This window comes from Gopherus flavomarginatus, chromosome 10, assembly GCF_025201925.1.
Source record: "Gopherus flavomarginatus isolate rGopFla2 chromosome 10, rGopFla2.mat.asm, whole genome shotgun sequence".
Lineage (NCBI taxonomy): Eukaryota > Metazoa > Chordata > Testudines > Testudinidae > Gopherus > Gopherus flavomarginatus.
In genome coordinates, this window is record NC_066626.1 from 4,737,727 (window position 1) to 4,765,367 (window position 27,641).

The 27,641-nt window shown below is 61.4% G+C and overlaps 3 protein-coding genes across 3 annotated transcripts; all 3 read left to right on the forward strand.

The window, feature by feature from the left end:
- Positions 1-216: 216 nt before the first annotated feature.
- On the forward strand, positions 217-3,238 carry LOC127030315 (guanosine-3',5'-bis(diphosphate) 3'-pyrophosphohydrolase MESH1-like). Its single transcript, XM_050916586.1, has 4 exons — positions 217-359; positions 1,810-1,865; positions 2,010-2,250; positions 2,873-3,238. Exons 1-4 carry the CDS (start codon positions 230-232, stop codon positions 3,001-3,003), a joined length of 558 nt encoding a protein of 185 aa, XP_050772543.1. The 5' UTR covers positions 217-229; the 3' UTR covers positions 3,004-3,238.
- On the forward strand, positions 3,062-6,460 carry LOC127030061 (basic proline-rich protein-like). The gene is made up of 3 exons (XM_050915969.1): positions 3,062-3,139; positions 4,239-4,526; positions 4,601-6,460. Exons 1-3 carry the CDS (start codon positions 3,062-3,064, stop codon positions 6,458-6,460), a joined length of 2,226 nt encoding a protein of 741 aa, XP_050771926.1.
- On the forward strand, positions 4,331-19,680 carry LOC127030295 (vacuolar protein sorting-associated protein 33B-like). The gene is given in 24 exon segments (XM_050916543.1): positions 4,331-4,526; positions 6,931-7,011; positions 7,546-7,607; positions 8,072-8,121; positions 8,559-8,626; positions 9,423-9,468; positions 9,882-9,976; positions 10,365-10,469; positions 10,970-11,066; positions 11,257-11,334; positions 11,984-12,057; positions 12,534-12,620; positions 12,801-12,891; positions 13,122-13,196; positions 13,606-13,670; positions 13,744-13,798; positions 13,891-13,937; positions 15,477-15,540; positions 15,543-15,608; positions 16,028-16,101; positions 17,352-17,453; positions 17,865-17,940; positions 18,011-18,127; positions 18,724-19,680. Coding segments are annotated over 23 exon segments (1,716 nt in total). The 5' UTR covers positions 4,331-4,526; positions 6,931-6,969; the 3' UTR covers positions 18,804-19,680.
- Positions 19,681-27,641: the final 7,961 nt, after the last annotated feature.

Sequence of the window (27,641 nt, forward strand, 5' to 3'; positions counted from 1 at the left end):
GGCCAGCCATGCTGGCTGTGCAGCGGGCGTTACCCCGGGCGCTGGCCGGGGGGCAGGTGGTTTCAGGCGCGAGAGCCCTGCACCCTTGGGAGCAGGTGCTTCAGGCTGGGGTGGGGGAGGCTGTGTTCAGCAGGGGGGTGCACAGGGCACAGCTCCCCCCTGGCCCTGCCCAGTCACTGCAGCGCTGGCGCTGCCCCCGGGGGCGGGGCTGCCTGCCGCCCTTGCCGGCATGCTCTGCGGCCGGGCCATGGGCTCCGAGGCCGCCCGGCTGCTCCAGGCCGCCGACTTCGCAGCCCGGAAGCACAAGCGGCAGCGGCGGCGGGACCCCGAGGGGACCCCGTACATCAACCACCCCATCGGTGGGGGGGGCGGGGTGTGCGGGGGGGGGGTGAGCCGATCGGGGGGGGGTTCGCCCCGGGGGGCGGGGTGTGCGGGGGGGGTTCGCCCCGGGGGGCGGGGGGGTGAGCCGATCGGGGGGGGGTTCGCCCCGGGGGGCGGGGTGTGCGGGGGGGGTGAGCCGATCGGGGGGGGGTTCGCCCCGGGGGGCGGGGTGTGCCGGGGGGGGGTTCGCCCCGGGGGGCGGGGTGTGCCGGGGGGTGTTTGGGGAGGCAAGCCGACGGGGATAAGTGCCGGGGGGGGGGGCGGTGTGTACCAGGGGTAGGATGAGCCGATCGGGGGGTGTGTGCCGGGGGGGCAGGGCTTACCGGGGGGTGTTCGGGAGGGCAAGCTGACTGGGGTGTGTGTGCCGGGGGAGGCTAGCCAATGTGGGTGTGTGCCGGGGGGGCGGTGTGTGCCGGGGGGGTGTGCCGATCGGGGGGAGTGTGCCAGGGGGTGAGCTACAGGGTGTTCGGGGGGGGAGCTGACGGGTGTGTGTGCCGGGGGGTGTTCCGGGGGGCAGTGTGTGCCGGTGGGGTGAGCCGATCGGGAGGGGCAAGCTGATGGGGGGGTAATCAGAGGAGCGGTGTGTGCTGGGGGGCTGGTGGATGGGGGGGTTGTGCCAGGGGGGCTGAACAGATGGGGGGGGTAATCAGGGGGTCAGTGTGTGCTGGGGGGGCTATCTGATGGGGGGGTTGTGCCAGGGGGGTGAGCCGATCGGGGGGGGCAAGCTGATGGGGTAATCAGAGGAGCGGTGTGTGCCGGGGGGGCTGGTGGATGGGGGGGTTGTGCCGGGGGGGCTGAACCGATGGGGGGATAATCGGGGTCGGTGTGTGCCAGGGGGCTATCTGATGGGGGGGTTGTGCCGGGGGATGAGCCGATCGGGGGTGGGGTATGCCCAGGGGGCTGGCCAATGAGGGGATGTGCCAGGGGGCGAGCCAATGGTGGGGTTTTCCCGGTGGGGGTGAGCCAATCCGGGGGTGTTTGGGGGGGCAATCGGGGTTGGTGTGTGCCAGGGGGGCTATCCGATGGGGGGGTTGGGCTGGGGGTGAGCCTTTTGTGGGGATGCTGGGGGGCAAGCCGATCGAGGAGTGTGTGCCGGGGGGGATGGCCGATGGGAGGGGATGTGCTGGGCGGGGGGTGAGCCGATGGGGGTGTGTGTGTGCGCCGGGGGGGGCTTGTATCCCGGCTGGGCGAGCGACAGCACGGGCTCCCCCCATGCAGAGCAGCTGCCCTAGGGAGATGCCTGGGGCCCCGTGTCCTACCCCAGAGCGGTGCTATCCACGAGGTGCACGGGAGCTGGGCTCGTTCCAGCCCTTCCTGGAACTGGGCTGCAGTCCTCACCGGGCTTTGCCAGCGGGAAGCGCCGGGTCCCCCCCTCTGATGGCCTGTCTGGGGCCTGGCTGCCTGCTGACACCCCCACCCCATGTCTAGGTGTGGCCAGGATCCTGTCTCAGGAGGCTGGAGTAATGGACATTGCGGTGCTGCAGGTAAATCCCGCACTCGAGGCAGGAGGAGGGGCTGTAACAAGCCCCTCGCCCCGGGGACGCTGCTGGGCTCCGGCTTAGAGAACCAGCCTGCCCCTCGTTTTCATGGACCCCTGAGTGCCGCTCAGCCTGTCCCCTCTCCCGCAGGCTGCTCTGCTCCACGACACAGTGGAGGACACAGACACCACCTTCTCGGAGATGGAGGAGCAGTTTGGGGAGGAGGTGAGGCGGATCGTGGAGGAGGTGACAGACGACAAGATGTTGCCCAAGATGGAGCGGAAGCGCCTGCAGATAGAGCGTGCGCCCCACGGCAGCCAGGGAGCCAAGCTGGTCAAGCTGGCAGACAAGCTGTACAACCTGCGGGACCTGAATCGCTGCACGCCGGCAGGTTAGCATGCCGGGGCGCTCTGCCGCTGACGGGCTAGCTGTGGGCATGGAAGTGCTGGAGCTGCCCTCTGCTGCATAGTGTCACAGCCACTCATGCATCTGGTGTCTGCCTCAGCGCTGGGAGCTCTGGAAAGAGGCAATGCGCCGGGGGTGGGGGGTGCGAGCCGATGGGAGGGGGTGTGCTGGGGGGATGGTTTGTGCCAGGGAGCCTCCTCCAGCCACAGTAGGAGAGGCAGGGCATTGTCAGGAGCTGAAAGTCCTGGCACCCGGCCTGGTTTCTGCATGTGCCCACGCACAGCTCCAGCATCTCTGTGCTGAGGCCAAGCTTACCCCAAGAGCGGAGCGCTCTGTCAGGCACCCTACCTTTGGCCGACCACCATGTGCCTCAGGAGGTTGTGTGTACCAAAGCTGAGCAGAGGGCAGGTGCTTTTCCCCTCCTTGTAACTGATTACTCCATGAAAGTAAACGGGACTCTTTCCTTTCCTTTGCCTGGTACCTCCTCGCCCCCTCCCCATGGGCCCTGGCTCTCGCAGCCTACGCCTCTTGAGTCACCGCCTGTCACTGTGTGTGCGGCCCTACTTGTGTTGGTCTGTCTCTGACACACATGGTGCTCTCTGCCCTAGGCTGGTCTGAGCAGCGGGTCCAGGAGTACTTCCTCTGGGCCTCCCAGGTGGTGAAGGGTCTGCGTGAGACAAGCCCTGCGCTGGAGGAGAAGTTGCAGCAGCTGTTCAGGGAGCGAGGGCTGCCGGAGTGACTGTGCAGGGTGCCTGCCCTGTGACACTTGCCAGCAAATGCTGCTGAGTCAAGCACTGATGTTAACTACTGACTCCCACAGCGTGCCTTCCAGAGCCCAGCGCCCTCAGCCCCGCCTGGATCAGAGCAGCGAGCCAGTGATATCTGCATGGACTCTGCTCACAAGCCCACCTATTCAGGCACTCCTGCCCCCTGGGCAAGGGAGGGTGCAGGGATGGGGGCCAGATAAAGGGCAGCACTGGCCCTAGCCCAGGTGGGGGGGAGGCCCTAAGGCTCTGGGGAGGTCACACCCTAAGTGGGGGTCAGGGTCTAGGCTCTGAGTGCAGCCTGCCCAGCTCGGGGACCGAACCGAGTGACTCTCTAAATAAAAGCCCTGGGTGCCGTGAGCCTGGTATCTTTCTCTCGCCCCAAGGTCTGGGCAGAGCCTAGGAGCTCCAGTGGGGCTGGGGGGAAGCAGCGCTGCCAAGCCCATGGGCGGAGGAGCTGGACTGGGGCAGGCTTGACTTGGCGGCAGTGTGGGGTGGAGCTGCCTGGGAGGGCTGGAGGCTGGGGGCCCTGGGTGTGGGTGTGCACAGCCCCTTCCAGTGCCTTCTGGGCCCCTTCTCCCTGGAGAGACCCTCCCCTCCCCACGCCCTCCACGCCTCCCCCGGAGAGCTCCTCTGCCCCTCCCCCCAGAAAGCCCCTTCCCGCGCCCTCTGCCCCTCCCCCAGAGCTCCTCTGCCCCTCCCCCCAGAAAGCCCCTTCCCGCGCCCTGTGCCCCTCCCCCCCAGAGCTCCTCTGCCCCTCCCCCCAGAAAGCCCCTTCCCTGTGCCCTGTGCCCCTCCCCCCCAGAGCTCCTCTGCCCCTCCCCCCAGAAAGCCCCTTCCTGTGCCCTCCCCCCAGAGAGCCCCTCCCCCCGGAGAGACCATCCCCGCGCCCTCTGCCCCTCCCCCCCAGAGCTCCTCTGCCCCTCCCCCCAGAAAGCGCCTTCCTGTGCCCTCCCCCCAGAGAGCCCCTCCCCACGCCCTGTGCCCCTCCCCCCGGAGAGCCCCTCCCCGCGCCCTCTGCCTCTCCCCCCAGAGAGCCGCCCCCCCCGGAGAGACCATCCCCGCGCCCTCTGCCCCTCCCCCCCAGAGCTCCTCTGCCCCTCCCCCCAGAAAGCGCCTTCCTGTGCCCTCCCCCCAGAGAGCCCCTCCCCACGCCCTGTGCCCCTCCCCCCGGAGAGCCCCTCCCCGCGCCCTCTGCCTCTCCCCCCAGAGAGCCGCCCCCCCCCCCGGCCTGGCGCACACAGGTCCCGGCCGCTCCACCGGGGGGCGGGCCTGGTCTCCATGGCTCCCGGCACTTCCGGTACCGGGCGCAGGTCGGCAGGGGCTGGACGCGCGGCCGGGCCCGTTCCTGGCTGGTGGCGGCGGCCGGCCGGTCCCTCTCGCCGCAGGGCCCGGGCCCAGCATAGCCTTCGCTGGCCGCCGCGGCGCGCCCGACGGGCCGGATTTCACCGTGCTCAAGCGGCTGGCGCGAGACCAGCTCATCTACCTGCTGGAGCAGGTGAGCGCCGGGCCGGGCCGCCCCGAGACTTCCCCACTCCTGCCCCGCGCCCGCTCCCGCCCCCGCCGCCCCAGGCCTGCCCCGCGCCCGTCACCCCCGCCCTGAGCCTACCCCGAGTCTTCCCCGCGCCCGTCACCGCCGTTCCCGTCATCTTGGGGCTTTCCCCGCACCTGTCACCGCCGCCCCAGGCCTGCCCCGATACTGCCCCGGGCCCACCCAGGCTCGTCCCTGCTGCCCCGCGCCCGTCCCCGCCGCCCCAAGCCTACCCTGAGCCTTCCCTGCGTCCGTCACCGCTGCACCCGTCATCTCGGGGCCCGCCCCGCGCCCATCACTGCCTCGCCGGGCCCGCCCCGCACCCGTCATCTCGGGGCCTGCCCCACGCCCGTCACCACTGCGCCCGTCATCTCGGGGCCTGCCCCGTGCCCGTCACCACTGCACCCGTCATCTCGGGGCCCGCCCCGCGCCCATCACTGCCTCGCCGGGCCTGCCCCACGCCCGTCATCTCGGGGCCCGCCCTGCGCCCATCACTGCCTCGCCGGGCCTGCCCCACGCCCGTCATCTCGGGGCCTGCCCCGCGCCCGTCACTGCCTCGCCGGGCCCGCCCTGCGCCCGTCATCTCGGGGCCCGCCCTGCGCCCGTCACCGCTGCGCCCGTCATCTCGGGGCCCGCCCTGCGCCCGTCACCGCTGCGCCCGTCATCTCGGGGCCCGCCCTGCGCCCGTCACCGCTGCGCCCGTCATCTCGGGGCCCGCCCTGCGCCCGTCACCGCTGCGCCCGTCATCTCGGGGCCCGCCCTGCGCCCGTCACCGCTGCGCCCGTCATCTCGGGGCCCGCCCTGCGCCCGTCACCGCTGCGCCCGTCATCTCGGGGCCCGCCCTGCGCCCGTCACTGCCTCGCCGGGCCCGCCCCGCGCCCGTCATCTCGGGGCCCGCCCCGCGCCCGTCACTGCCTCGCCGGACCCGCCCCACGCCCGTCATCTCGGGGCCCGCCCCGCGCCCGTCACTGCCTCGCCGGGCCCGCCCCACGCCCGTCATCTCGGGGCCCGCCCCGCGCCCGTCACTGCCTCGCCGGGCCCGCCCCACGCCCGTCATCTCGGGGCCCGCCCCGCGCCCGTCACTGCCTCGCCGGGCCCGCCCTGCGCCCGTCATCTCGGGGCCCGCCCTGCGCCCGTCACCGCTGCGCCCGTCATCTCGGGGCCCGCTCTGCGCCCGTCACCGTTGCGCCCGTCATCTCGGGGCCTGCCCTGCGCCCGTCACTGCCTCGCCGGGCCCGCCCCGCACCCGTCATCTCGGGGCCCGCCCCGCGCCCATCACTGCCTCGCCGGGCCCGCCCCGCACCCGTCATCTCGGGGCCCGCCCCGCGCCCATCACTGCCTCGCCGGGCCCGCCCCGCACCCGTCATCTCGGGGCCTGCCCCGCGCCCATCACCGCTGCGCCCGTCATCTCGGGGCCTGCCCTGCGCCCGTCACTGCCTCGCCGGGCCCGCCCTGCACCCGTCATCTCGGGGCCTGCCCTGCGCCCGTCACCGCTGCGCCCGTCATCTCGGGGCCCGCCCCGCGCCCGTCACTGCCTCGCCGGGCCCGCCCCACGCCCGTCATCTCGGGGCCCGCCCCGCGCCCGTCACTGCCTCGCCGGGCCCGCCCCGCACCCGTCATCTCGGGGCCCGCCCCGCGCCCGTCACTGCCTCGCCGGGCCCACCCCGCACCCGTCATCTCAGGGCCCGCCCCGCGCCCATCACTGCCTCGCCGGGCCCGCCCCGCACCCGTCATCTCGGGGCCCGCCCCGCGCCCATCACTGCCTCGCCGGGCCCGCCCCGCACCCGTCATCTCCGGGCCCGCCCCGCGCCTGTCACCGCCGCGCCAGGCCTGCCCCGCACCCATCACAGCTGCGCTGGGCCTGTCCCATGCCTGTCACTGCCGTGCCGGGCCTGCCCTGAGATTTCCCCGCGCCTGTCACCTAGGGGCCTACTCCGTGCTCACCACCGCCAGGCTAGGCCTGCTCCGCTTCTGTCACCATGGGGCGGGGTTCGGCATGCCATGTTCTGTCCTGGAGGAGGCGCTGCTTCCTGCCCAGATGCACTGTCCCAACGGGCGGAGGAGCCCCTGGCCCGTGGATGGTCTCTCAGGTCCTGGCCCTGGAACAGCTGTTGTGGGAAGGCGGCTGGATGCGGCCAGTAGCTTGTGTTACTGCAGCAACCTCTGCTAGCGGGAGGTTCTTGGGCGCTCGCCGCTCCTGTCCGGGTAGCTGCACTTGTGTGGTGCAGCGGGGAGTGCAAAGCCAGCAGACAGGGGAGAGATGCCTCTGAGACAGCCTGCTCCAAGGCTCGGCTAATGGCTGGGGCTGGGCTTTCCGCAGCAGGGAGTTGTGCCCCTGGCACATATGCTGCTCTGTTTGTTCCTCCCCCAGCTCCCTGGGAAGAAGGACCTGTTCATTGAGGCAGATCTGATGAGCCCCCTGGACCGAATCGCCAATGTCTCCATTCTCAAGGTACCCGGAGCTGCGCCCTGGCCAGGGCAGTACTAAACCAAGGCATTGCTTCAGGGCACTGGGCAGGGTGGCTGGTTGCAGGCCATAGGCAACTGTTAGGTGGTTTTGCAAATGCAGTGAGTTCAACCTCGTCCCTGTTGTCCACGAGGCTGTCTTGGTTCACAGAACTGTGTTTCTCTGCATAGGGAGCCCAGGACTAGATCAACTGCAGTTCTGGGGGCTGCGGGTCAGGCCTGAGAGAGGTTGGCAGAGCTGTGTGTAGGGAGTTTCCTGTATTAGCCCATAGTGGAAACCTCTTGGTCCACATCTGTGTCTACAGTGCCATGTGTGGTGATCGCTTCACACCTCGCATCACCAGGTGGCTGCCCTGTTGAGCAAGCAGCAGTGGGGTGCAGACACACAGAAGGGGGATCTGGCTTTGTGCAGCAGCCGGAGGCCTGTGAAGGGGGCCTCTGGAATCAGCTACGAAAGCTACTACAGTCTGTGTGGGGTTTGTAAGTTAACACTTTCCTCTCTTCCTATTTCTGTCTCTAGCAACATGAAGTGGATAAGCTGTACAAAGTGGAGAACAAACCCATCGTTAGCACTAGTGACCAGTGAGTCTCTTACCTGACCCCCACGGGTCATTCCTGGAGCCTGCCCAGCTGCAGCTGTACTCTGCACCTCCACAGGCTTGACCAGACACACCGCACTGCCCTCTGCCCCGGGCCTGCCTCTCCGCAGTGCTGTGTCAGGCTCATGCCCTCTCCCAGGAGCCTCTTCTCATGGGCTAGGCTGAAATGGCACAGACTGCGAGTGAGCTGAAGGGTGTGGGCCTGGTGCTGGCTGCCAGCACTGCAGGGAGGGAGCTGAGAGGCAGGAGAAGCTGTGGGACTTGGGAGCAGGGCTATACTTGGGGGTTTGGTGAAGTGTCAAGTGGAGCTCAGGCAGCTAGTCTGGGGGCTGTGTTCCCATCTCCTACCTTCAGCTCAGGAAGCTGCCTGCCTCGCTGGGCCTGCTTTCGCGGTGTCCCTCCCTGCCCCACCCCCCGGTTGGTGAATCTCTGTCTGCCTCACTCCAGGTTGTGCTTCTTAGTCCGGCCACGGATCAAGAACATGAAGTACGTTGCTGGTGAGTGGGAGCTGTTGCTTGCCATGCAGATATCAGCAGTTACTTAGATAGGGCCTGTAGTATGGGGTGGCTTCTGGGTAGAGCTGGCTAGCAGATTCCAGTGTCTGGTGCCGGGGATATTGGTGATTGTGTGAGGGGGACCGCTACTGTCCTGGACTGTCAGGCTCTGGGTAATCCTTGGGTGGGGTGAAGTTGGGCTCTGGTTAGCTGGTGCTGGGCAATCTCGAGAGGCGAGTGCTAGCATCCTGGGATAGGGTGACTTGGAGCTCAGGGCCAGAGGCTGAGTGCACACCCTGAAGTCTGCTGTCTTGTCCGTCTGGTGTGTCACATGCCCTGTGAGATCACAGGGCTTTGGGTTTGTCAACACAAGAGACCTTCCACGGGTTTAACCGTAGGGTTTTTAGTGGCTCTAGTTAACCAGAGTCTTGTGTCTGCAGATATTGTCAATGCTGACAAGACGATGGGGAGGAGCCGGAAGTACAAGATTATCTTCAGCCCCCAGAAGGTCAGTGTGACTGTCCTCTCCGTGCCAGGCACCAGCCCAAGCATCCTCTTCAGGGGGTTTTGGGAACTGGGGCTAATTTACTAACCCTGTGAGAGCCTTGAACCCAGAGGAACTGCAGTAACCTCAGGCCCCTGCTCTTCTGCCCACCCAGCTTCCCGCCCCACACACACCTGGCCTGTGTGTGACCCCCTCCCCATCTACCCCACCCTGCTCTCCTGCTTACCCAGCCTTCCCCCCCTTCACATCTGGCCTGTGTCTGACCCCCTCCCCATCTACCCCCTCCTGCTCTCCTGCTCACCCAGCCTTCCCCCCACCCCTTCACACCTGGCCTGTGTCTGACCCCCTCCCCATCTACCCCACTCTGCTCTCCTGCTCACCCAGCCTTCCCCCCACCCCTTCACACCTGGCCTATGTCCAGCCCCCTCCCCATTTACCTCGCCCTGCTGTCCTGCCCCCCCAGCCTTCCCCCTCTTCACACCTGGCCTGTGTCCGACCTCCTCCCCTCCTCCTTCACACCTCCACATCTCCTACACGCAACCTTCCCTTCCTCCTTTATGCCTGCCACACATCCAGTCCCCACCTGCCCCAACCCTCCTGTCCCGCCCACCTTCCCTTCCCCACAGAGTCAGAATAACCAATTCCCAGTTTCCTGTCCCAAAGTTTGACCTCAAACCCAAATGTTGCCATGTCTGGCAAGGCGCAGCTAAGAGGGCGAGCCCGATCCACTGCCATGGAACTCTTGGTCACACGGTGCGGGAGATGCCTGAGCACTAACCAGCCTCTTCCTCTCTCGCAGTTTTACACCTGTGAGCTGGTGCTGGAAGAAGAGGGAATCTATGGTGGTAAGTGGGGAAGGTGATGTGACACGCACTGTGGGACCACAAGGGGATGTCGTTCAGCCCATTGCCTAGATCCAGCTTGGTGGGGAAGCTCAGACAGCAGAACACCGGGGCTTGTCCCCTACAGAGTAGGTATCCATATGCTGTCCTGGCCTGGGGCATGGGGACGGGAACGCAAATTACAGTGCTCCGGAACATCCCCCGATGGAGGCAGAGGGGAGGGGTACACAGACCCCACCATCGATGCGGGAGAGGCTGGGCCTCCTCTGGGACCCGTCGTACGGCTCCAGCACCACAGCAAATAGGCCCCTCCTGAAAGGCCAGTGCCAGCAGGGCCTGTGTGTTAGAGCCCTCAGGCCATCGCTACAGCGGGTCTAGGACTACATTGCCTCTGCTCTCTTCTGTCCCCACCTCAGATGTGACCTGTGAGGAGTGGGCTTTCTACCTGCTCCCCCTGGATGATGATCTCCTCAGCATGGAGCTGCCTGAGTTCTTCCGGGATTACTTCCTGGTCAGTGGCACAGTTCCCTGCAGCATCACAGCAAAGCCATCGGGAGAGCGAGCCAGGGTGGGGGCAGGGCTTTCAAAGCTGTGTGCGCGCACACACCCACCCCTCATGCCCCTCACCTGCTGCCCCACCCACAGCCTAGTGGGCTGGCCTGTGCAGACTGCCAGTGCTGTGCTGGTTTGGGAGGTGTGGGTAGGTGTCCACTGGGCTGAACAGATTCCCATGCCCCCTGTCAGCACCTTGGAGAGCTGAGAGCCTTGGGACTGCACCCTGGGCAAGGTCCATGTCCCTGCTTAGATACTGGGGGGGTTATTGGGGGCCAGCCTGCCCTGGCTGGTGGCGTCCTGGGGGGGTCAGTGTTTGCAGACTGTTGCTCTCGTGGGCCCTGCAGGAAGGGGATCAGCGCTGGATCAGCACAGTCGCACGAGCTCTGCAGTTGCTGAACTCCCTCTTTGGGCCTTTCGCTAACACCTATGGGATTGGCAGGTGTGCCAAGGTACAAGAGCTGCACGGTTGGGAGGCTTGGCCTGGTGGGGTCCCCCTGCTCTGGGGTCAGGGTTCTTTGCTGGAAGTGGGAGCTTTTTCATTTGAATCCCTTCAGGGATGTGGGGACTTGTACGAATATGGGGGGTAGGGAGACACGTACAAACATCCCACCTCTGAGTTTCCAGGTGGGGCCCGTGGAATAGGGGCTCCCCCTGCGAGGGACTGCTGGTTGTTATAAATGTGTCCAGCAGGGAGCGTTGCATAGACGGGGGCCAGGGAGACGCCTGCCTCCTATCAAGGCAGGAGCGAGGGGGAATCGGTCAGCTGATGTGATTGTGGGGGACCCAACCACCTGCTCCTGGTCCCAGGACTCACAGCTGGCAGGCTGTCCTGGCCTGTTCTCTGGTGTTGGGGGCTTGCTGATGTGCTCCCAGCTTTGGGAGCCTGTGGGGCTCCTGGCCTGGGGCCAGCGTGTATGGGCACTGATGTGCTGCCTCCACTACCTCCCAGATGGTCTATGACGTGTGGCGAGAGCTGGTGGAGGAGAGCGAGGGTGACAGCCAAGCCAGGAGGCCTGAGATCAGCCATGTCTTCCTCATGGACCGAGGTAGGGGCTGCTGCGGTCACAGGCGCAGGCTGCTGCTGGGGGCTTCTGTGGGGTGGGGTAGTGGGTTCCTTCTAGGGGCTGCTGAGGGGCTTGTTCTTGGGCTTGAGGTAGTGAGCTGGGGGCAGCCAGCACTGGCAGGTGGGGGCGGGGTGGGGAGGCGCAACATGTGCCCCTGTGCGTCTCGTTGCAGATGTGGATTACGTCACGGCGCTCTGCTCCCAGGTGGTGTATGAGGGGCTGGTGGATGACACGTTCTGCATCAAATGTGGTAAGTTGTGGGTGGCTGGAAGAGATGGCAGCGGGGCTGGGCAAGGGGGCCCTGCCTGTGGCATCGGGGGGGTGATAGCAGGGAGACGAAAGTGCCTGCAGATCTCTGCCCCAGACCATCTTCCTCAGCAGCTCCCCAAGGTGGGGGAGGGGGCCAGGCAGGCTGGGATGGGGGTGGGGGCTACCTAATGTTGGCCATTGCAGATGGCCTCTCAAGCCCTTTGATGGGGGCGTGGCGGTTGGCACATGAGCTGTGTTGTGCTTTGGGGCAGTTCCTTTGGCAGCTTTGCTGCCTGTGTCCCCTCTGAGCACAGACAGGATTCTCCATGCCAAGCGGCAGGACGCATGGCACATGTCAGATCAGTGGCCCACCTGCCTGGTGCCCTCTCTTCAGCGGAGCTGTTGCAGACGACCCTGAGGGAGGCATAAGCCAGCATTACAGGGTGGGCACAGCGCAGGCCCCAAGGACCCATTCCTAGGGATTCCCCTCGGAGCGCAGATGGCACCCAGCTCTGGGGCTGCTGAGCCTGGCTGATATCCCGCTGGCCGGGTGGGTGGTTAATGGAACAGCCTGTCCCGGGGCATTGGAAGCGCCGCAGAGCATGAGGCAGTGGCCTGGGCACTGTAACTGTTCCTGCTGCTCTCGGCAGGGAGCGTGGATTTTGGGCCAGACGTCACCTCCTCTGACAGGAGCTTCAAAGTGCTGCTCAATGCCCAGGACAAGGTGAGCCCTGCCCACCAGGGCCCTGCTAACCTGTCGAGTGCCAGCCTGGTGGGCAGAGTGGCGCTGGGGTAGTTGGATTGATTGGGGTGTGGTGTGGAGGCAAAGCCCAGTCCAGAGATTGTAGAAATGGGGCTTTGGTACCAGCTCATTTGCCCTATAGAACCGCAGTCCTCAGCATCCTGGCATCCGCCCTGTGGGGCTGATCCCTTTGCCTGATCACGCGCAGCCCCAACTCACAGACTGTGGCCTTCGGAGGCCTGGTTGCTGGAGGTTTTCTGACTGCTCCTCCGGCTGTGGGTGCAGCTTGGCCCCCCTTAGCCACAGTGCCCTCTGTTAATCTGCTGGGCTGCAGGGAGCTTGCAAAGCGAGTGCTTGGCTACTAGCGTGTCTGTGCCTGGCAATGGGGGCGCTCTCTTGGGAAGCCCATGCTAGGCCCTGGCCGGGTGGCTGACCCCTTTGGGGCTGTTCTGGCACAGGTCTTCAGCGAGATCCGGAACGAACACTTCTCCAACGTCTTCAGCTTTCTGAGTCAGAAGGCACGGAACCTGCAGACGCAGTACGACGTGAGTGTGCCAGGGTCGCCCTGGGCATGGCCCTGAGGGGCACCCTGCCCTGGAGCAGCCCCACCAACTGCCGGGCCCTTTGCTCCTCACCCTGGCTCTCCCTCACCTTGTTGGGGGTGGGGAGGGGCCCTCTCTTCTCTTCCCTTCAGCCCAGTGCTCAGACACTCTCTCATCCTGCAGCGCCGTCGTGGGATGGACATCAAGCAAATGAAGAACTTTGTCTCCCAGGAGCTGAAGGGGTTAAAGCAGGAGCACCGTCTGCTGAGCCTGCGTAGGTACTGGTGAAGAGTGGGGAAAAGGGAGGGTGCCTGAAGACATTGCCCTGAACCGGACGGGCTGGGAAAGCAGTGCAAGCTGCCCCAGCCAGGCTAGGGGCTGTTGGCATGTGCGGGCGTCTCTCTCTCTCCCCCCTCTGGCAGCCCCAGGCTGCGTGGACAGAGTGTGGCCCCGGTGTTCTTGTGCAGAGATTCCGCACTGATTTCATCCGTCTGGGGTGTGCAGATATTGGTGCCTGCGAGTCCATCATGAAGAAGAAAACCAAGCAGGACTTCCAGGAGCTGCTAAAGACTGAGCACGGTGAGTGAGACACCTGCCAGCCCAGCCTGGGCTCCTCCTGGGGCTGTGTGCCATTCCCGTGCTGGGCCACCAGCGCTCCAGATGGCCACCGTCAGAGACAGATGCTTGTGCGTTGGACCTGGTGGGAGCTGGCAGGCAGGTCCCTGAAGGGTTAAATGTGCTGCTCTAGCCTGGGGACAGGGCATTGCAGGGTGCTCCCTTTCCCCAAGGGGCTCAGTGAGGAATACCAGGCGTTGCCGTCTGGAGCTGAGCAGCACCATGCACCTCCCAGAGTTGGCAGAGTGGACAGAGCTGGCGATGATCCTGATTCCCGAGCTCCTCCTCCCACAAGCCCAGGAGGCTGGCAATCCCCAGGCCTAGGGCTCCTGCAGGCTCCGGGCCCAGGTGACTGTTTCCTTTCCCCTCTTAGCTCTCCTGGAGGGGTTTGACATCCGCGAGAGCACCAGCTACATAGAAGAGCACATTGACCGGCAGGTGAGTGCTGCGCCTGGGTGGGGACAGCTGGGCTGGGCTGGCCACTCGCTCACCCTCCCCAATTTCTGTGCAGGTCTCCCCCAGCGAGAGTCTGCGCTTAATGTGCCTCCTGTCGGTCACGGAAAATGGTGAGCTCCTTGCTGGAGAAGGGGGGCTGCAGTGGGGGGACATGGTTATGGGGCTTTTCACTCAGCTCTCCCTGTGTGTTAAACCCCCACAGGGCTGATCCCTAAGGATTATCGCTCCCTGAAAACCCAGTACCTCCAGGTGAGTGTGAGAGTGTGTGTGTGTGCTGCGTGTGGAAGGGAGAGCATGTGTGTGGGATGCGGGGAGGAGTACTGGGGGGAGCGCGCGTGTGGGCGGGTGGGAGGGGAGGGCATACCGGGGGGAGCGTCTGCCTCTGTGTAGAGGAGGCACCGGGGGGAGCAGCGTGTGTGTGTATGGGAGTTACCGGTGGGAGTGTGTGTATGTGTGTGGAGGAGGTACCGGGGGAGGGGGGAGCGTTTGTGTGTGTGGAGGAGGTACCGGGGGAGGGGGGAGCGTTTGTGTGTGTGTGTGTGTGTGTGTGTGTGGAGGAGGTACTGAGGGGGGGAGCGTGTGTGTGTATGGAGGAGGTACAGGGGGGGGGAGTGTGTGTGTGTGTGTGTGTGTGTGTGTGTGGAGCAGGTACTGAGGGGGAGCATGTGTGTAGGGGAGGTACCGAGGGGGAGCGTGTGTGTGTGTGTGGAGGAGATACTGAGGGGGGAGCGTGTGTGTGTGTGTGTATGTGTGGAGGAGGTCCGAGGGGGGGAGCGTGTGTGTGTGGAGGAGGTACTGGGGGGGGAGCATGTGTGTCTGCGTGTGTGTGGAGGAGGTACTGAGGGGGAGCATGTGTGTAGAGGAGGTACCGGGGGGGGAAGCGTGTATGTGTGTAGGAGAGGTACCGAGGGGGAGCGTGTGTGTGTGTGTGTGGAGGAGGTAGGGGCGGGAGCGTGTGTGTGTGTGTGTGTGTGTGTGTGTTGAGGAGGTACTGGGGGGGGGAGCGTGTGTGTGTGTGTTGAGGAGGTACCGAGGGGGGGAGTGTGTGTGTGTGTGAGGTACCGGGGGGAGCATGTGTGTAGAGGAGGTACGGGGGGGGGTAAAGCTTGTGTGTGTGTGTAGGGGAGGTACCGGGGGGGGGATGGAGTGAGTGTGTGTGTGTGGGGGGGGGGGAGGTACCGAGGGGGGGGAGCGCGTGTGTGTGTAGGGGAGGTACCGAGGGGGGGGAGCGCGCGTGTGTGTAGGGGAGGTACCGAGGGGGGGGAGCGTGTGTGTGTGGGAGGTACGGAGGGGGGGAGCGTGTGTTGGGGGGGGCAGAAGGTACTGGGGGGAGCGTGTGTGTGTCATGAGGGTACCGGGGGGAGCGTGCGTGTGTGTGGGGTTGGGAGGAAGGCTGGAGCGTGCTAACAGGCGGGCGTGCGGTAACCCTTCTGCATGCTCTCCTCTCCTGCGTTGCTGGAAGGCTGTGGCCTGGCCCCTGGGCCCAAGAGCCGGGGAGGTTATTACAGTGCAGATACTGGGCCAGTTCGTCCCAGGTCTGACTGTCAGCTCCACGCACCTCACGGCGTGCTTGTTTGCATGTTGTGTTCACGCTGTCCCTTGCTGTGCGATCGCCTCAGTCTGCAGTGGGCCTGACTCTCTCTCCAGGACACCGAGTGCCCACCCGCCCCGGGGCGGTGTGTGCCAGGCTGGCAGACTGCACGTTCCCCAGGCTGGGGCTCTGTCCTGTGCCCACTTGCCCTGGGCACCAGAGTTCTGGCCTGACCCTCATCTCCCCTTGCCCCCCAGAGTTATGGGCCTGAGCACCTGCTGACCTTTCATAACCTCAAGCGCATCGGGCTGCTGACAGAGCAGGCCCAGGGGAGACCCTGACTGCCGTGGAGAGCAAAGTCAGCAAGCTGGTGACCGACCGAGCAGCAGGTATGGGGCAATTCTGCCTACAGCGCTCTGGAGCAGTTCTGAGTGCCGAGCCCTGCCTGCCTCTGAGCTGTGGGAGGATCTTGGGGCACTTCCCCGTGGTCCCTGCTCCCAGAGCTGGCGGGGGGTGCTCAATGTCTCTGTCCAGGTCATGCTCTAGTCTCTCCCAGCTCAGGCTGAGCACAGAGGGAGCTGGCTGTGCTCTGGAGTGGAAGGTTGCGGGGGAAAGTGTGGAGACCCTGCAGGGCAGCCCCAGGGGAAATAAAACTCACTCCCTGTATCCTCTGCCCCGTAGCAACGCTCCCTGTAGGCTCACCTCGCGCCAGCTCTTGCCAGCCGGAGAGAATTTGCTGAGGCCAGGTGAGCTAATCGGGGATCCTGAGGGTCTTGGCTCCAGACCACCTCTTTGCCTTGTTTTCCAGGGAAACTCACGGACGCTTTTAATTCTCTGGCCAGGAAGAGCAATTTCCGAGGCATAAGCAAGAAGCTGGACTTGGTAGGTCTTCACTGTTGCTAGGATGGGGTTTGGTGGGGTGGGTAACATGGCTGGCTGTAGATGTCCTTGGCTGCCCTCTTCCAGCCCCGGCCGTGGCCATCCCTGTGCAGGGCAGCAGGGGAGCCAGAGAGTGTTACCCTTGGGCAGTGGTCCCCAACCTTTTTGTGACCAGCAAGCAGCACATTCATGTTTTCAGAAGAGTATGGCGGGCGCCAACAATTTTTCACGGCTTATTTTGTATTTGTATATTAAATAATACAAAAAACATATTTAATATTACATAATATATCAATCCAGAGAGAAGCCAGAGAAAAGCTGCAAGGACAGAGAACACTGGTGCCCACAGCCCTGGAGTACTCTGTCCCCAGCAGGCGCAGGGCCCCAGATTCTCTTCTCTGCTGGGCACTAGGTGGGGCCAAGAACACCAGCCTCTCCAGCCCCAGAGTTCTCTGTCCCCAGCAGGCGCGGGGCCGCGGCTTCTTTCCCCTGCTGGGAACTAGGCAGGCCCTGCACCTGCCGGGAACAGAGAACACTGCGCCCACAGCCTGAGTTCTCTGTCCCCGGCAGGTCCCCTGCTGGGCACTAGGCAGGTGCACATAAATGCCCCAGTGGGTGCCATGGTGCCCACGGGCACCACACTGGGGACCACTGCCCTTGGGGATCTGGGTAGCAATGGTTGCTGGGTCCCTTTCTCCCTTCCAGGGTTAAGGGAGGCTGTGGCCTTTCCTCTCTGCTGTGGACCTGGCCCCCGCATCCAGGCAGCGTGATGCCCTGTGCAGTGTTTGGGGCTGTGTCCCCGGAAGATGCTGCTTGGCAGAATGCAAAGGCCCCTGTATAGCGGAGTGGGTCAGTGTGAACACACTGCGCCTGCACTCCAGGAGTTGGCCTGGCTTCCCGTGGGCTTGGGAGAGAATTCCAGGCTGCAGCTGTAGTCTGCAAAGGGCCCGTGTGGCTGGGGGCTGGTGCTCTGAGAGCAACAGAGAGGCGTGTCCTGGCGGTCCGTGGAAGTGGAACTTGCACCTTCCGGCTGGCTGCCAGGGCCCAAGTTTGCTGCATTCACACTGCTTGGCACTGGATCTTCGCTAGCTGGCTGGGGACTGTGTCCTGCCCAGAGCAGCCAGGTCAGTGGCTCATGTATTTGCGCACCCCAGAGGTTGCAGCCATGGGTGCTTCAAACCCAGAGTTTCTGCTCCCAGAGGGCACTAATAGCTCACTGACTGCTGGGAGGTGTCACGTGCCTGTCTCTGCAGATCCCCCGTGTTGATGGTGAATATAACCTGAAGGTGCCCCGAGACATGGCTTATGTCTTCAGTGGGGCCTATGTCCCCCTGAGCTGCAAGATCATTGAACAGGTGAGTCTATCTGTGGGCACCTGACCCCAGGGGACAAGAGCTGCCCATGCTGTGTGGTACAGGGAACTCCTGTCACTTGGCACATGGGGTTCCGTCTTCCTTGGGAGCAGTCAGGTTTGTGCAAGTGCCCCCTGCTCCGTGGTGCCCTTGTGGGTCCTGCTATGCTGCCCTGCAGATCCCCCCGCTGCATAGGCCACAGGTGCCTCTAGTTGGGACTATGGCCCTGGCTGGGGCTGCATGGGCTAGAAATGTCTAACCTGCTCCTGGAGAGGTGAGGCACCTACCTGCTCGTCTGCCCTTGATTCCTGCCCAGTGCCCTGGGCTGGCAGCTGATCTCTTGCTCTGCTTTGGGCCTGCAGTGCTTGTCTGCTTCCCCTGCTTTAACGGACTGTCCCTGCTCGTCTCCCTCAGGTACTGGAGCGCAAGGGCTGGCTGGGCCTGGAGGAGGTGGTGCGCCTGCTGAACGGCAATGAGTTTGCTCCTACAGGTAATACTTGCTCCTGGGATTGCCGAGGGAGGCTCAGGGGGCGCTCCACTTCATCCTCTGCTCCTTCCAGAACCGGTCATGGAGGAGAATCCCGCCTGGGAGGCGCAGCGTGTCATCCTAGCAGTCTTCCTGGGAGGCTGCACCTTTTCTGAGATCTCTGCTCTCCGATTCCTGGGGAAGGAGAAAGGTACCATCCAGTGCACTGGGTTACTGTCTCCTCCACTGCTGGGGAGGAAGGATCTGGCAGCCAGAAACTGCCCCCCTCCCTCTTGGAAAGAGACCCACAGTATAACCCTATGGCACAGACTCAATGAGTTAGCCCTGCCTGTGCCTTTGGCTACTGAAACCGGACCTGCTGCAGCCACAGAGGCTAATTGCCAGGCTGTGGCATAGTAAAGGGGAGGGTTGTTAAGCCTTGGACCGTCCCCCCAGTCGTCCTGCCTTGGGTCCATGTGCTGAGGGCTACAGGCCTCCCTTACGGGGCATGCAAACCAGCTCCTGATTGTTAGGGAAGCACCCATCACATGCCTTTTGCCTGGCCAGATGCCTGCTCTGGGCTCCCCCAGCTTCTCCCTGCCTGGTGGAGTGAACACCCACTTCCCCCCATCTGCTCACAGCAGCACTCGGAGCATCTCTTTTGTACTTGGCATAGTGATGCTTCTGCTGTTGTTGGGTTGGTGGCAGTGCTAGGCGCTAGCAGGGGTTCAGCTGCTGCCTGGCAGCCCCACTTCTCTCTGACCTTTGGCCTCACCCATTTTCCTTTCACCTCTTTGGATTTCTCAGGATACAAGTTTATATTCCTGACAACAGCCATCACAAGCAGCGCCAGGCTGATGGACGCCATGTTAGAGGCGAAGGTGTGAGGCAGGGCTGAGCCACGGCCCTGGCAGAACAGCTTATGCCAGCCAGGGTCACGTTCCGCAGTGGACACTGCCCAGGCACTGCACACATGACACTGGAGTGCTGTACATCAGCAGTCGGAGCAGGGCAGACATGGAACCCATCCTGCCATGAGCCTCTCAGTGGGTTTCCCGAAGGCTGCAGATTGGGGTTTAAATGGATGAAGAGACCTTCGGTGGGTGCGAGGGGAGTGTCTCTGGGGAGGCTGGAAGAGGGAAGAATCTGTTGTTTCTCTAATCCAAACCCAGGGTGTTCGAGTCTCTGTTATGCTTTAGGCCCGTGGGGCCACTGTCCAGGCAAGTCCCTGTGCTTGGTGTATTGGTGCTTCTATCATTGGGTTGTTAAGGGACCTCACTGGCCTTTTGGGTTCTTATTTTGGGTTTTGTGCCCTGGCTCCCACCCTTGGCTCCCTTCTCGTCCCTGGACAGATGTGTCAGTACTAGGGGCCAGGGGCGATGCCAAGCTGTTAGCAGCACTGCTTTCTTCCCCTACCGAGGCCTGTTCACCTGGAGATGTGAACAGGCAGAGGGAGCTGGCTTCTACTGGAGTCACAAATGAAAATGAATTGCATTGTTACCTGAATTTTAAATGCATGTTCATTCACTTCACAGAACTGCCTGTTCTGGCACCAAACACAACCAGCTCTAGTCTGGATTGATGGACTGACATGGGGAAAGGAGTGGACGAGCAGGGGTGCTTAGGGGTAGGCTGGAGGTGCAGCAACAGAGGGTGTGAGTGGAGTTCGGGCTGGGATTTGAATAGCATAGGATTGCGCTGGCAGAAGTGTGTAATAGTGGTACATCGATCTGTACCATATAAAATATATTTGGGCAGCCTTTAGCACGTCTTTATCTAACCACAGGGGAGGGAGGTGGGAATAGGCTAGTCTCGAATGGGCTGTGGTTCTTGTCCTTGGGGCCACTTACTACCCAGTATCCTCTTGCACAGAGCCTTTGAAGCAGCTGTTGGAAGGTCCCTGAGTTGGAATTCTCTGCAGTTCCAGTCAGCATGGGCTAGATAATGCTTAGCCCTACCATGAGTGCAGGGGCCTGGACTAGGTGACTACTCCAGCTCTCTTCCCCTCTTGTGATTCCAGCTGGAAAGTGGGGCTGGACTTACTGCTAGAGTGAGACCTAACTTAGAGGGGAGGGAGGGTGGTTAAACCTGCATTTAGCCTGGAGGGGAGTGCCCCAGCCCTGCTGCTTCAGGCCCTCAGGAAGTGCTGGCTTTCTGGCAGGAGGGGGGTTATGGGCAGATGCCAGACAAGGGGCTGAGCTGGCGCTAAGGTGGGGGGCAGTCCTGGCCGTGTAGTAGGGTTACCAGGCATCCAGTTTTTGGCCAGTATGCCTGCTCGAAAAGAGACCCTGATGTTGACCGGGCCATTAAAAGTCCGGTTGGAGGTGGAGTGGGGCTAGGGCAGGCTCCTTGCAGCTCCTGGAAGTGGCTGGCATGTCCCTGCAGTCCCTAGGTCCAGGGGTGATCAAGGTAGCTCCGTGAGCTGCCCCTGCCTCTGCTCCAAGCGCTGGCTGTGCAGCTCCCACTGGCCAGGAACCACTGGCAGCTGCTTCTGCGAGCTAGGGGGTCTGCCGCAGCCCTGCTGCCCAGGAGCTGCCTGAGGTCAGCATCGCTGCCCCAGGTTTGAATCCCCTCCTGCACTCTAACTCCCGGCCAGACCCCTCACCCCAGTCCTGAGTCCCCTCCCACATTCCAAACCCCTCAGACCCAGCCCTGAGCCCGCTGCTGCACCCCAAACCCCTCATCCCTGGCCCTAGCCCAGCCCTGAGCCCCTCCCACATTCCAAACCCCTCAGACCCAGCCCTGAGCCCGCTCCTGCACCCCAAACCCCTCATCCCTGGCCCTAGCCCAGCCCTGAGCCCCCTCCCACATTCCAGACCCCTCAGACCCAGCCCTGAGCCCGCTCCTGCACCCCAAACCCCTCATCCCTGGCCCTAGCCCAGCCCTGAGCCCCTCCCACATTCCAAACCCCTCAGACCCAGCCCTGAGCCCGCTCCTGCACCCCAAACCCCTCATCCCTGGCCCTAGCCCAGCCCTGAGCCCCCTCCCACATTCCAGACCCCTCAGACCCAGCCCTGAGCCCGCTCCTGCACCCCAAACCCCTCATCCCTGGCCCTAGCCCAGCCCTGAGCCCCCTCCCACATTCCAAACCCCTCAGACCCAGCCCTGAGCCTGCTCCTGCACCCCAAACCCCTCATCCCTGGCCCTAGCCCAGCCCTGAGCCCCCTCCCACATTCCAGACCCCTCAGACCCAGCCCTGAGCCCGCTCCTGCACCCCAAACCCCTCATCCCTGGCCCTAGCCCAGCCCTGAGCCCCTCCCACATTCCAAACCCCTCAGACCCAGCCCTGAGCCCGCTCCTGCACCCCAAACCCCTCATCCCTGGCCCTAGCCCAGCCCTGAGCCCCCTCCCACATTCCAGACCCCTCAGACCCAGCCCTGAGCCCGCTCCTGCACCCCAAACCCCTCATCCCTGGCCCTACCCCAGCCCTGAGCCCCCTCCCACATTCCAAACCCCTCAGACCCAGCCCTGAGCCCGCTCCTGCACCCCAAACCCCTCATCCCTGGCCCTAGCCCAGCCCTGAGCCCCCTCCCACATTCCAGACCCCTCAGACCCAGCCCTGAGCCCGCTCCTGCACCCCAAACCCCTCATCCCTGGCCCTAGCCCAGCCCTGAGCCCCCTCCCACATTCCAAACCCCTCAGACCCAGCCCTGAGCCCGCTCCTGCACCCCAAACCCCTCATCCCTGGCCCTAGCCCAGCCCTGAGCCCCCTCCCACATTCCAAACCCCTCAGACCCAGCCCTGAGCCTGCTCCTGCACCCCAAACCCCTCATCCCTGGCCCTACCCCAGCCCTGAGCCCCCTCCCACATTCCAAACCCCTCAGACCCAGCCCTGAGCCCGCTCCTGCACCCCAAACCCCTCATCCCTGGCCCTAGCCCAGCCCTGAGCCCCCTCCCACATTCCAGACCCCTCAGACCCAGCCCTGAGCCCGCTCCTGCACCCCAAACCCCTCATCCCTGGCCCTAGCCCAGCCCTGAGCCCCCTCCCACATTCCAAACCCCTCAGACCCAGCCCTGAGCCCGCTCCTGCACCCCAAACCCCTCATCCCTGGCCCTAGCCCAGCCCTGAGTCCCCTCCCACATTCCAAACCCCTCAGACCCAGCCCTGAGCCTGCTCCTGCACCCCAAACCCCTCATCCCTGGCCCTCCCCCAGAGCCGGCACCTCAACCCCCCACCCCAGCCCTGAGCCCCTGCCCACACTCCAAACCCCTCAGGCCCACCCCTGAGCCCGCTCCTGGACCCCAAACCCCTCATCCCTGGCCCAACCCCAGCCCTGAGCCCCCTCCCACATTCCAGACCCCTCAGACCCAGCCCTGAGCCCGCTCCTGCACCCCAAACCCCTCATCCCTGGCCCTAGCCCAGCCCTGAGCCCCCTCCCACATTCCAAACCCCTCAGACCCAGCACTGAGCCCGCTCCTGCACCCCAAACCCCTCATCCCTGGCCCTCCCCCAGAGCCTGCACCTCAACCCCCCACCCCAGCCCTGAGCCCCTGCCCACACTCCAAACCCCTCAGACCTAGCCCTGAGCCCGCTCCTGGACCCCAAACCCCTCATCCCTAGCCCAGAGCCCCCTCCTCCACCGCAGCTTTCCCAACCTCCCCCCAAACCTGCACCCCACCCCATTCCCCATCCTGCACTGCCCATACTCCCCCCAGAGCCTGCACCCCACCCCATCCCCCCTCTTGCACCACCCACGCTCCCCCAGTGCCTGCGCCCCACCACAACCCCCGTCCTGCACCACCCACGATCCCCCAGAGCCTGCACCCCACCCCATCCCCCTCCCTGCACCGCCCGCCCTCCCCCAGAGCCTGCACCCCACCCATTCCCCCTTCCTGCACCGCTCACGCTCCCCCAGAGCCTGCGCCCCACCCCATCCCCCCTCCTGCACCGCCCACCCTCCCACAGAGCCTGCGCCCCACCCCATCCCCCCTCCTGCACTGCCCCACCCTCCCCCAGAGCCTGCACCCCACCCGAATCCCCCTCGTGCACTGCCCACCCTCCCCCAGAGCCTGCGCCCCACCCCATCCCCTTCCCTGCACCGCCCGCCCTCCCCCAGAGCCTGCGCCCCGCCCCATCCCCCCTCCTGCACCGCCCGCCCTCCCCCAGAGCCTGCGCCCCGCCCCATCCCCCCCCCTGCACCGCCCGCCCTCCCCCAGAGCCTGCGCCCCGCCCCATCCCCCCCTGCACCGCCCGCCCTCCCCCAGAGCCTGCGCCCCGCCCCATCCCCCCTCCTGCACCGCCCGCCCTCCCCCAGAGCCTGCGCCCCGCCCCATCCCCCCTCCTGCACCGCCCGCCCTCCCCCAGAGCCTGCATCCCACCCCATCCCCCTCCCTGCACCGCCCGCCCTCAGGCCATTGTATTTATCTCCTTTCATCTGCCTCTGTCTCTATATATCTGAACATATGATAAGTCTTACAATAAAGCCAATTTTGTGGTGGGAGATCCTTGCACCCCATTTTGCATCTGCGTTCCTCCCTCTGGATCTTGGCAGAATTGTTTGCCTCTCCGTTGACTTTCCTCACTTAACCAGGCAGTGAAACTGCATCATATTTGCAAAATGTAATTGTTAAAGTACAGGAAATGAAGCTGTGGCGTTGAAACAGAGGATTTGGGAGCAGGGGTGGAGAGAAATACATTCATTAACCTGGCATGGATCACATACCTGTGTTTTCACACTCATTCAGGAGCTACAGAGGAGACTTCTCAAACAATGCCCCATAGTGTACTTGCCCTATTGGCTGCATTTTGTTATCTGGGTCCTGTGCCATTGTGTTTTAAGCACAGGAGCTCCCAGAACATCCTTTTATGCATCAATCCCATTTGTTAATCCATGGAAGTAGGAACAGCAGAAATTCTTTAGAACAACCCTGCCCCCAGCCCAACAAAAAAGGTTTGATTTATTGGCGCATTAAGTTCTCTGCTTATTTGAATGACCACAGCTCTGCAAGGACCAAACAAATCACATTCTGATGCTGTGATCTAATTAGGGCTCATGCAGTTTGCGAGCAGGCAGGTTACATCGTGAATCCCATCAGCTGAGCTGGTGAGCTGTTCAAAACGGCAAGCTGTAAAGTTGAAAACCATGCAAGAATTCCTGGATACCCAAACCAGAAGGGCTGTGGTTTATTTTTTTCTCTAACGACTGCCTTACAAATTGTGGGACAGAATGGCTGATTTATGTAGCTTAACTACAGTTACACAGTAATTTCCATGAGAAACATCCTTGCCTCTCAACGCTGCAGTGCACTTTCAATTCTAGAACAGGACAAGCGCTTCCATAAAGTAACATTTCCTCGTCAAGGCTCCGTTGACGGAAATATCCCACCCGCTATGACTAGTTTAGCAATATCTGTGTCTATTGCCACTGTAGCCAAGACCTTTAGAATCCAGCTTTTCCAGCTGAGCAAAGCATATACTGAGGTTTTGTCCTGATTCCAGTCTTCAGAGTAGCTGGTCTAATACAGTCCCGTTGTAGACAAAGTAAACGGTATCTTGAACTGGTGTAGCTTATCTCTGCATGAAACCAGGATAAGCTACCCTGGTGACAATTAGGAGCATTACCTTGTTTACACTTGGGGTTTTGCACTGGGGTCTGGAAACAAGCCAGATCTCTCAGTGTAGAGCAGTGGTTCTTAATCCACGGCCCAATCAGCACACAGCTGTGGCCCATGTGACATCCTCAGAGCCATTCAGGCAGTATATATGTTGTGTGGATGCGGCCCACATAATACAGAGAGCTGTGTGTGCAGCTCACAATGGTAAATAAGTTGAAAACCACTGGTATAGAGGGAGCCATCGAGAGGATGGTGGGATATAATTGGTTAAATAAGCATGTTACAGTATGTTAGGATTGGTTAGTTAAATTTCAGTAAAATGACTGGTTAAGGTATAGCTAAGCAGAAGTCAAGTTTTTCAATCAGGAAGTAAGGGGGAGATGGGACCAGGGACTTGGGGTGGGGGAATTGGGATCATGCTTTGCTAAGGGGGGAATGAAAACAGGGAATAGGAACAGGGACATAGGCAAGGCTCTGTGGTGTCAGAGCTGGGAAGGGGGACACTAAGGAAGGAAACTGGACTCATGCTTGCTGGAAGTTCACCCCAATAAACATCAAATTGTTTGCACCTTCAGACTTCGGGTATTGTTGCTCTCTGTTCATGCGAGAAGGACCAGGGAAGTGAGTGAGTGAAGGAATAAGCCCCCTAACATCTCTCAAGGACTAATTCTTAAAAATAAATATCAGTGAACTGCAACGCAATATAAAATCACTGCCGCTAACACCGGTGGGTGATAAAATACTAGCAGAGCGGTAATTAATGCTGAGGAAACGGCAGTGACACAGAGCGATTGGATCCCTTGATAAGCTGGACTCATTCAAAGCAAACAAGTTTGAAAAGAGCCAAATGAAAGGTTCTATACCTAGCAAGAAAGCATGCAGGCCACACCTACAGAATGGGGAAGTGTATCCAGGAAAGCACTAACTGTGAAGAGGATTGAGAGACCACACTGGGCAAGCCATTCAACATGAGCACCCAGTGTGATGCTGTGGTGAACAGGGCTAACGCCATCATTGGATGTATGAAAAGGGCAGTGAGTAGCACAGGGAGGTGACACACCATCGGTAAGACTGATCATGGAATACTGCATCCAGTTTTGGCGTCCGCCTTTGGAAAAGATTTTGAAATATTGGAGATGGGGCAGCAAAAAGCAATGAAACATTCTGAGGGCTGACTAAAAATGCCTGCTAGTGAACTACTGAAAGAGCTCAGCTTGTTCAGATTATCAAAAAGATCAGGAGGTGATGTCATTGAAGTGTTGAAGTGACTTCATGGAGAGAAAATATCTGATATTAAAGGGCTCATTAAGCTGGCAGAGAAAAGCACAACAAGTCCCAGTAGCTGGAAACTCAAGAGACCAATTCATATTAGAAATAGGGCACAAATATTCAACAGTGAGGGTGACTCACCAAAGGAACAAACTAGAAAGGGAAGTGGTGGGCAATCCCCATTTCTTGATGTCTTCTAATGAAGACTAGATGCCTTTCTGGAATGTGTTTAGTCAAAAACTAGCTACTATGCTCTACAGAAAGCATGTGATATGCAAGGTGTCAGATTACATGCTCTAATTGTCTCTTCTGTCCATAAAGTCTACTGATTTATGAACAACTGAGTGTAGCATGGGGAAGAGCGTCTCGTGTTCTACTGTGTAGTTGCTGTCATCCTCACAATGAAGACTCATGAAGTGGGGTGATCCTGGGGAAGCAGCTCAAACATCCAATGTGGCTGGACAGCGGCAGGACATCAGCACTGCAGGGGAGGGGTGAGTGTGGCAGTGACATCACAAGGGCCTTTGGCAGGACCTCAGCCTATTGGACAAAGGTGGTGGGGAGGCGATGATCTCACAGAGAGATCTTGACATCAACCAGGCAGGACAGGGGTGCAGGACAGGGGCAACCTTGGAGATCCCTGTGGCTTTGCTTTAGCACGTCTTCATCTCGAGGTCTCTCCTTGAGGACCGAGAGAATTGACTTTCATGAAAGTGTGTCCCTTCCCCCAACAGAGAGGTTGGTCCAAGATAAGATCTTATCTCACCCACCTTGTGAGTTCATGGTAGTTTCACTAAATTGTTTTTAAAAAAAAAACCTGAAAAAAAAATCACAATGTTTAATTTTTTTGGTTTGAAATGAATTTAAAAAATTTCTTTAGTCTTATTTTTAAAAAATTATTTAGAATGGTCATAGATAAAATAAATGTTTCATTCGACCCAGCATAAAATTTCTCTCGACATAGAGTCAAAATCTTTTAAACATTTCATGTGGTGTTGGACTTGCAATGAATTTTTTTTTTTTGACTTTTCAAATTGCCACCAACAAAACCAAACCACCATTATTCACCCAGTTCTGCTAAGTGCTAAGTGCTCCCATCATCAGATGCAAAAAGATTCATCTCAGTAGGCAACGCTGGTGGAAAACATGGCTTTAGTTTTTATTGGAGATGTCAACACAGGGTCAGTTAAGTCTCTTTAGGAAGTTTTGCAGCTTACAGACCCTGGTATGAGCTAGGGAGGCCATTGATGTTCATGGGACTGATCCCCACCGGTTAGATGTTGACTTCAATGGAGGCAAGGCCAATTTACATAAGCAAGGATCTGGCTCTGTGTCTTTTCGTCAGAAATAGGCAAAAAGACCCTTTTCTTCCTGTTTTAAAGAAGGGCCCTGATCTTTGCCAGGAGAGTGAGGATGGCGGCCCAAGGGGTCTCCCACGCTGCCGCACAAACCAGGCAGTCACGGTGCCTGTACCAAGGAGTGTGGTGTCATTCGCCTACATTGCTTGGCACTCAGAGGAGGCTTCTGTCCCTTCGAAGAGCTTTGGCTCTGTACTGCCCCCTCTACCTCAAACCCATGTATTTGTTAGACAACCTGGCCCTTAACAGATGGCTTCTGCCTATCTACTGTGCACAGCCTCACATTTGAGTTGCTCTAACATTTTCAGACCAAGGTTCTTCAAACAGTCGGCAGACATTTGCTGGCTTTTACAGCACCCTAGGGAGGTGGATTTTAAATTAGACCCATTTTCCATCTAGGCAAGCTGAGACAGAAAGGTTAAGAGCTAAACACATTTGCCTGGGGAAGTATGGGAGAGCAAAGGTGTCATAACCTAGTCCCAGATTTGGACCTTAGCATCCAAAATATGGGGGTTAGCATGAAAACCTCCAAGCTTAGTTACC

Coding starts and splice junctions, on each gene's coding strand:
- LOC127030315 (XM_050916586.1), top strand. CDS start 230: ATGCTCTGCGGCCGGGCCATGGGCTCCGAGGCCGCCCGGCTGCTCCAG. Junction 1,866..2,009: donor TGGACATTGCGGTGCTGCAG/GTAAATCCCGCA, acceptor CCTCTCCCGCAG/GCTGCTCTGCTCCACGACAC. Junction 2,251..2,872: donor GAATCGCTGCACGCCGGCAG/GTTAGCATGCCG, acceptor TCTCTGCCCTAG/GCTGGTCTGAGCAGCGGGTC.
- LOC127030061 (XM_050915969.1), top strand. CDS start 3,062: ATGTTAACTACTGACTCCCACAGCGTGCCTTCCAGAGCCCAGCGCCCT. Junction 3,140..4,238: donor TGGATCAGAGCAGCGAGCCA/GTGATATCTGCA, acceptor CTCTCCCCCCAG/AGAGCCGCCCCCCCCCCCGG. Junction 4,527..4,600: donor TCATCTACCTGCTGGAGCAG/GTGAGCGCCGGG, acceptor CCGCCGCCCCAG/GCCTGCCCCGCGCCCGTCAC.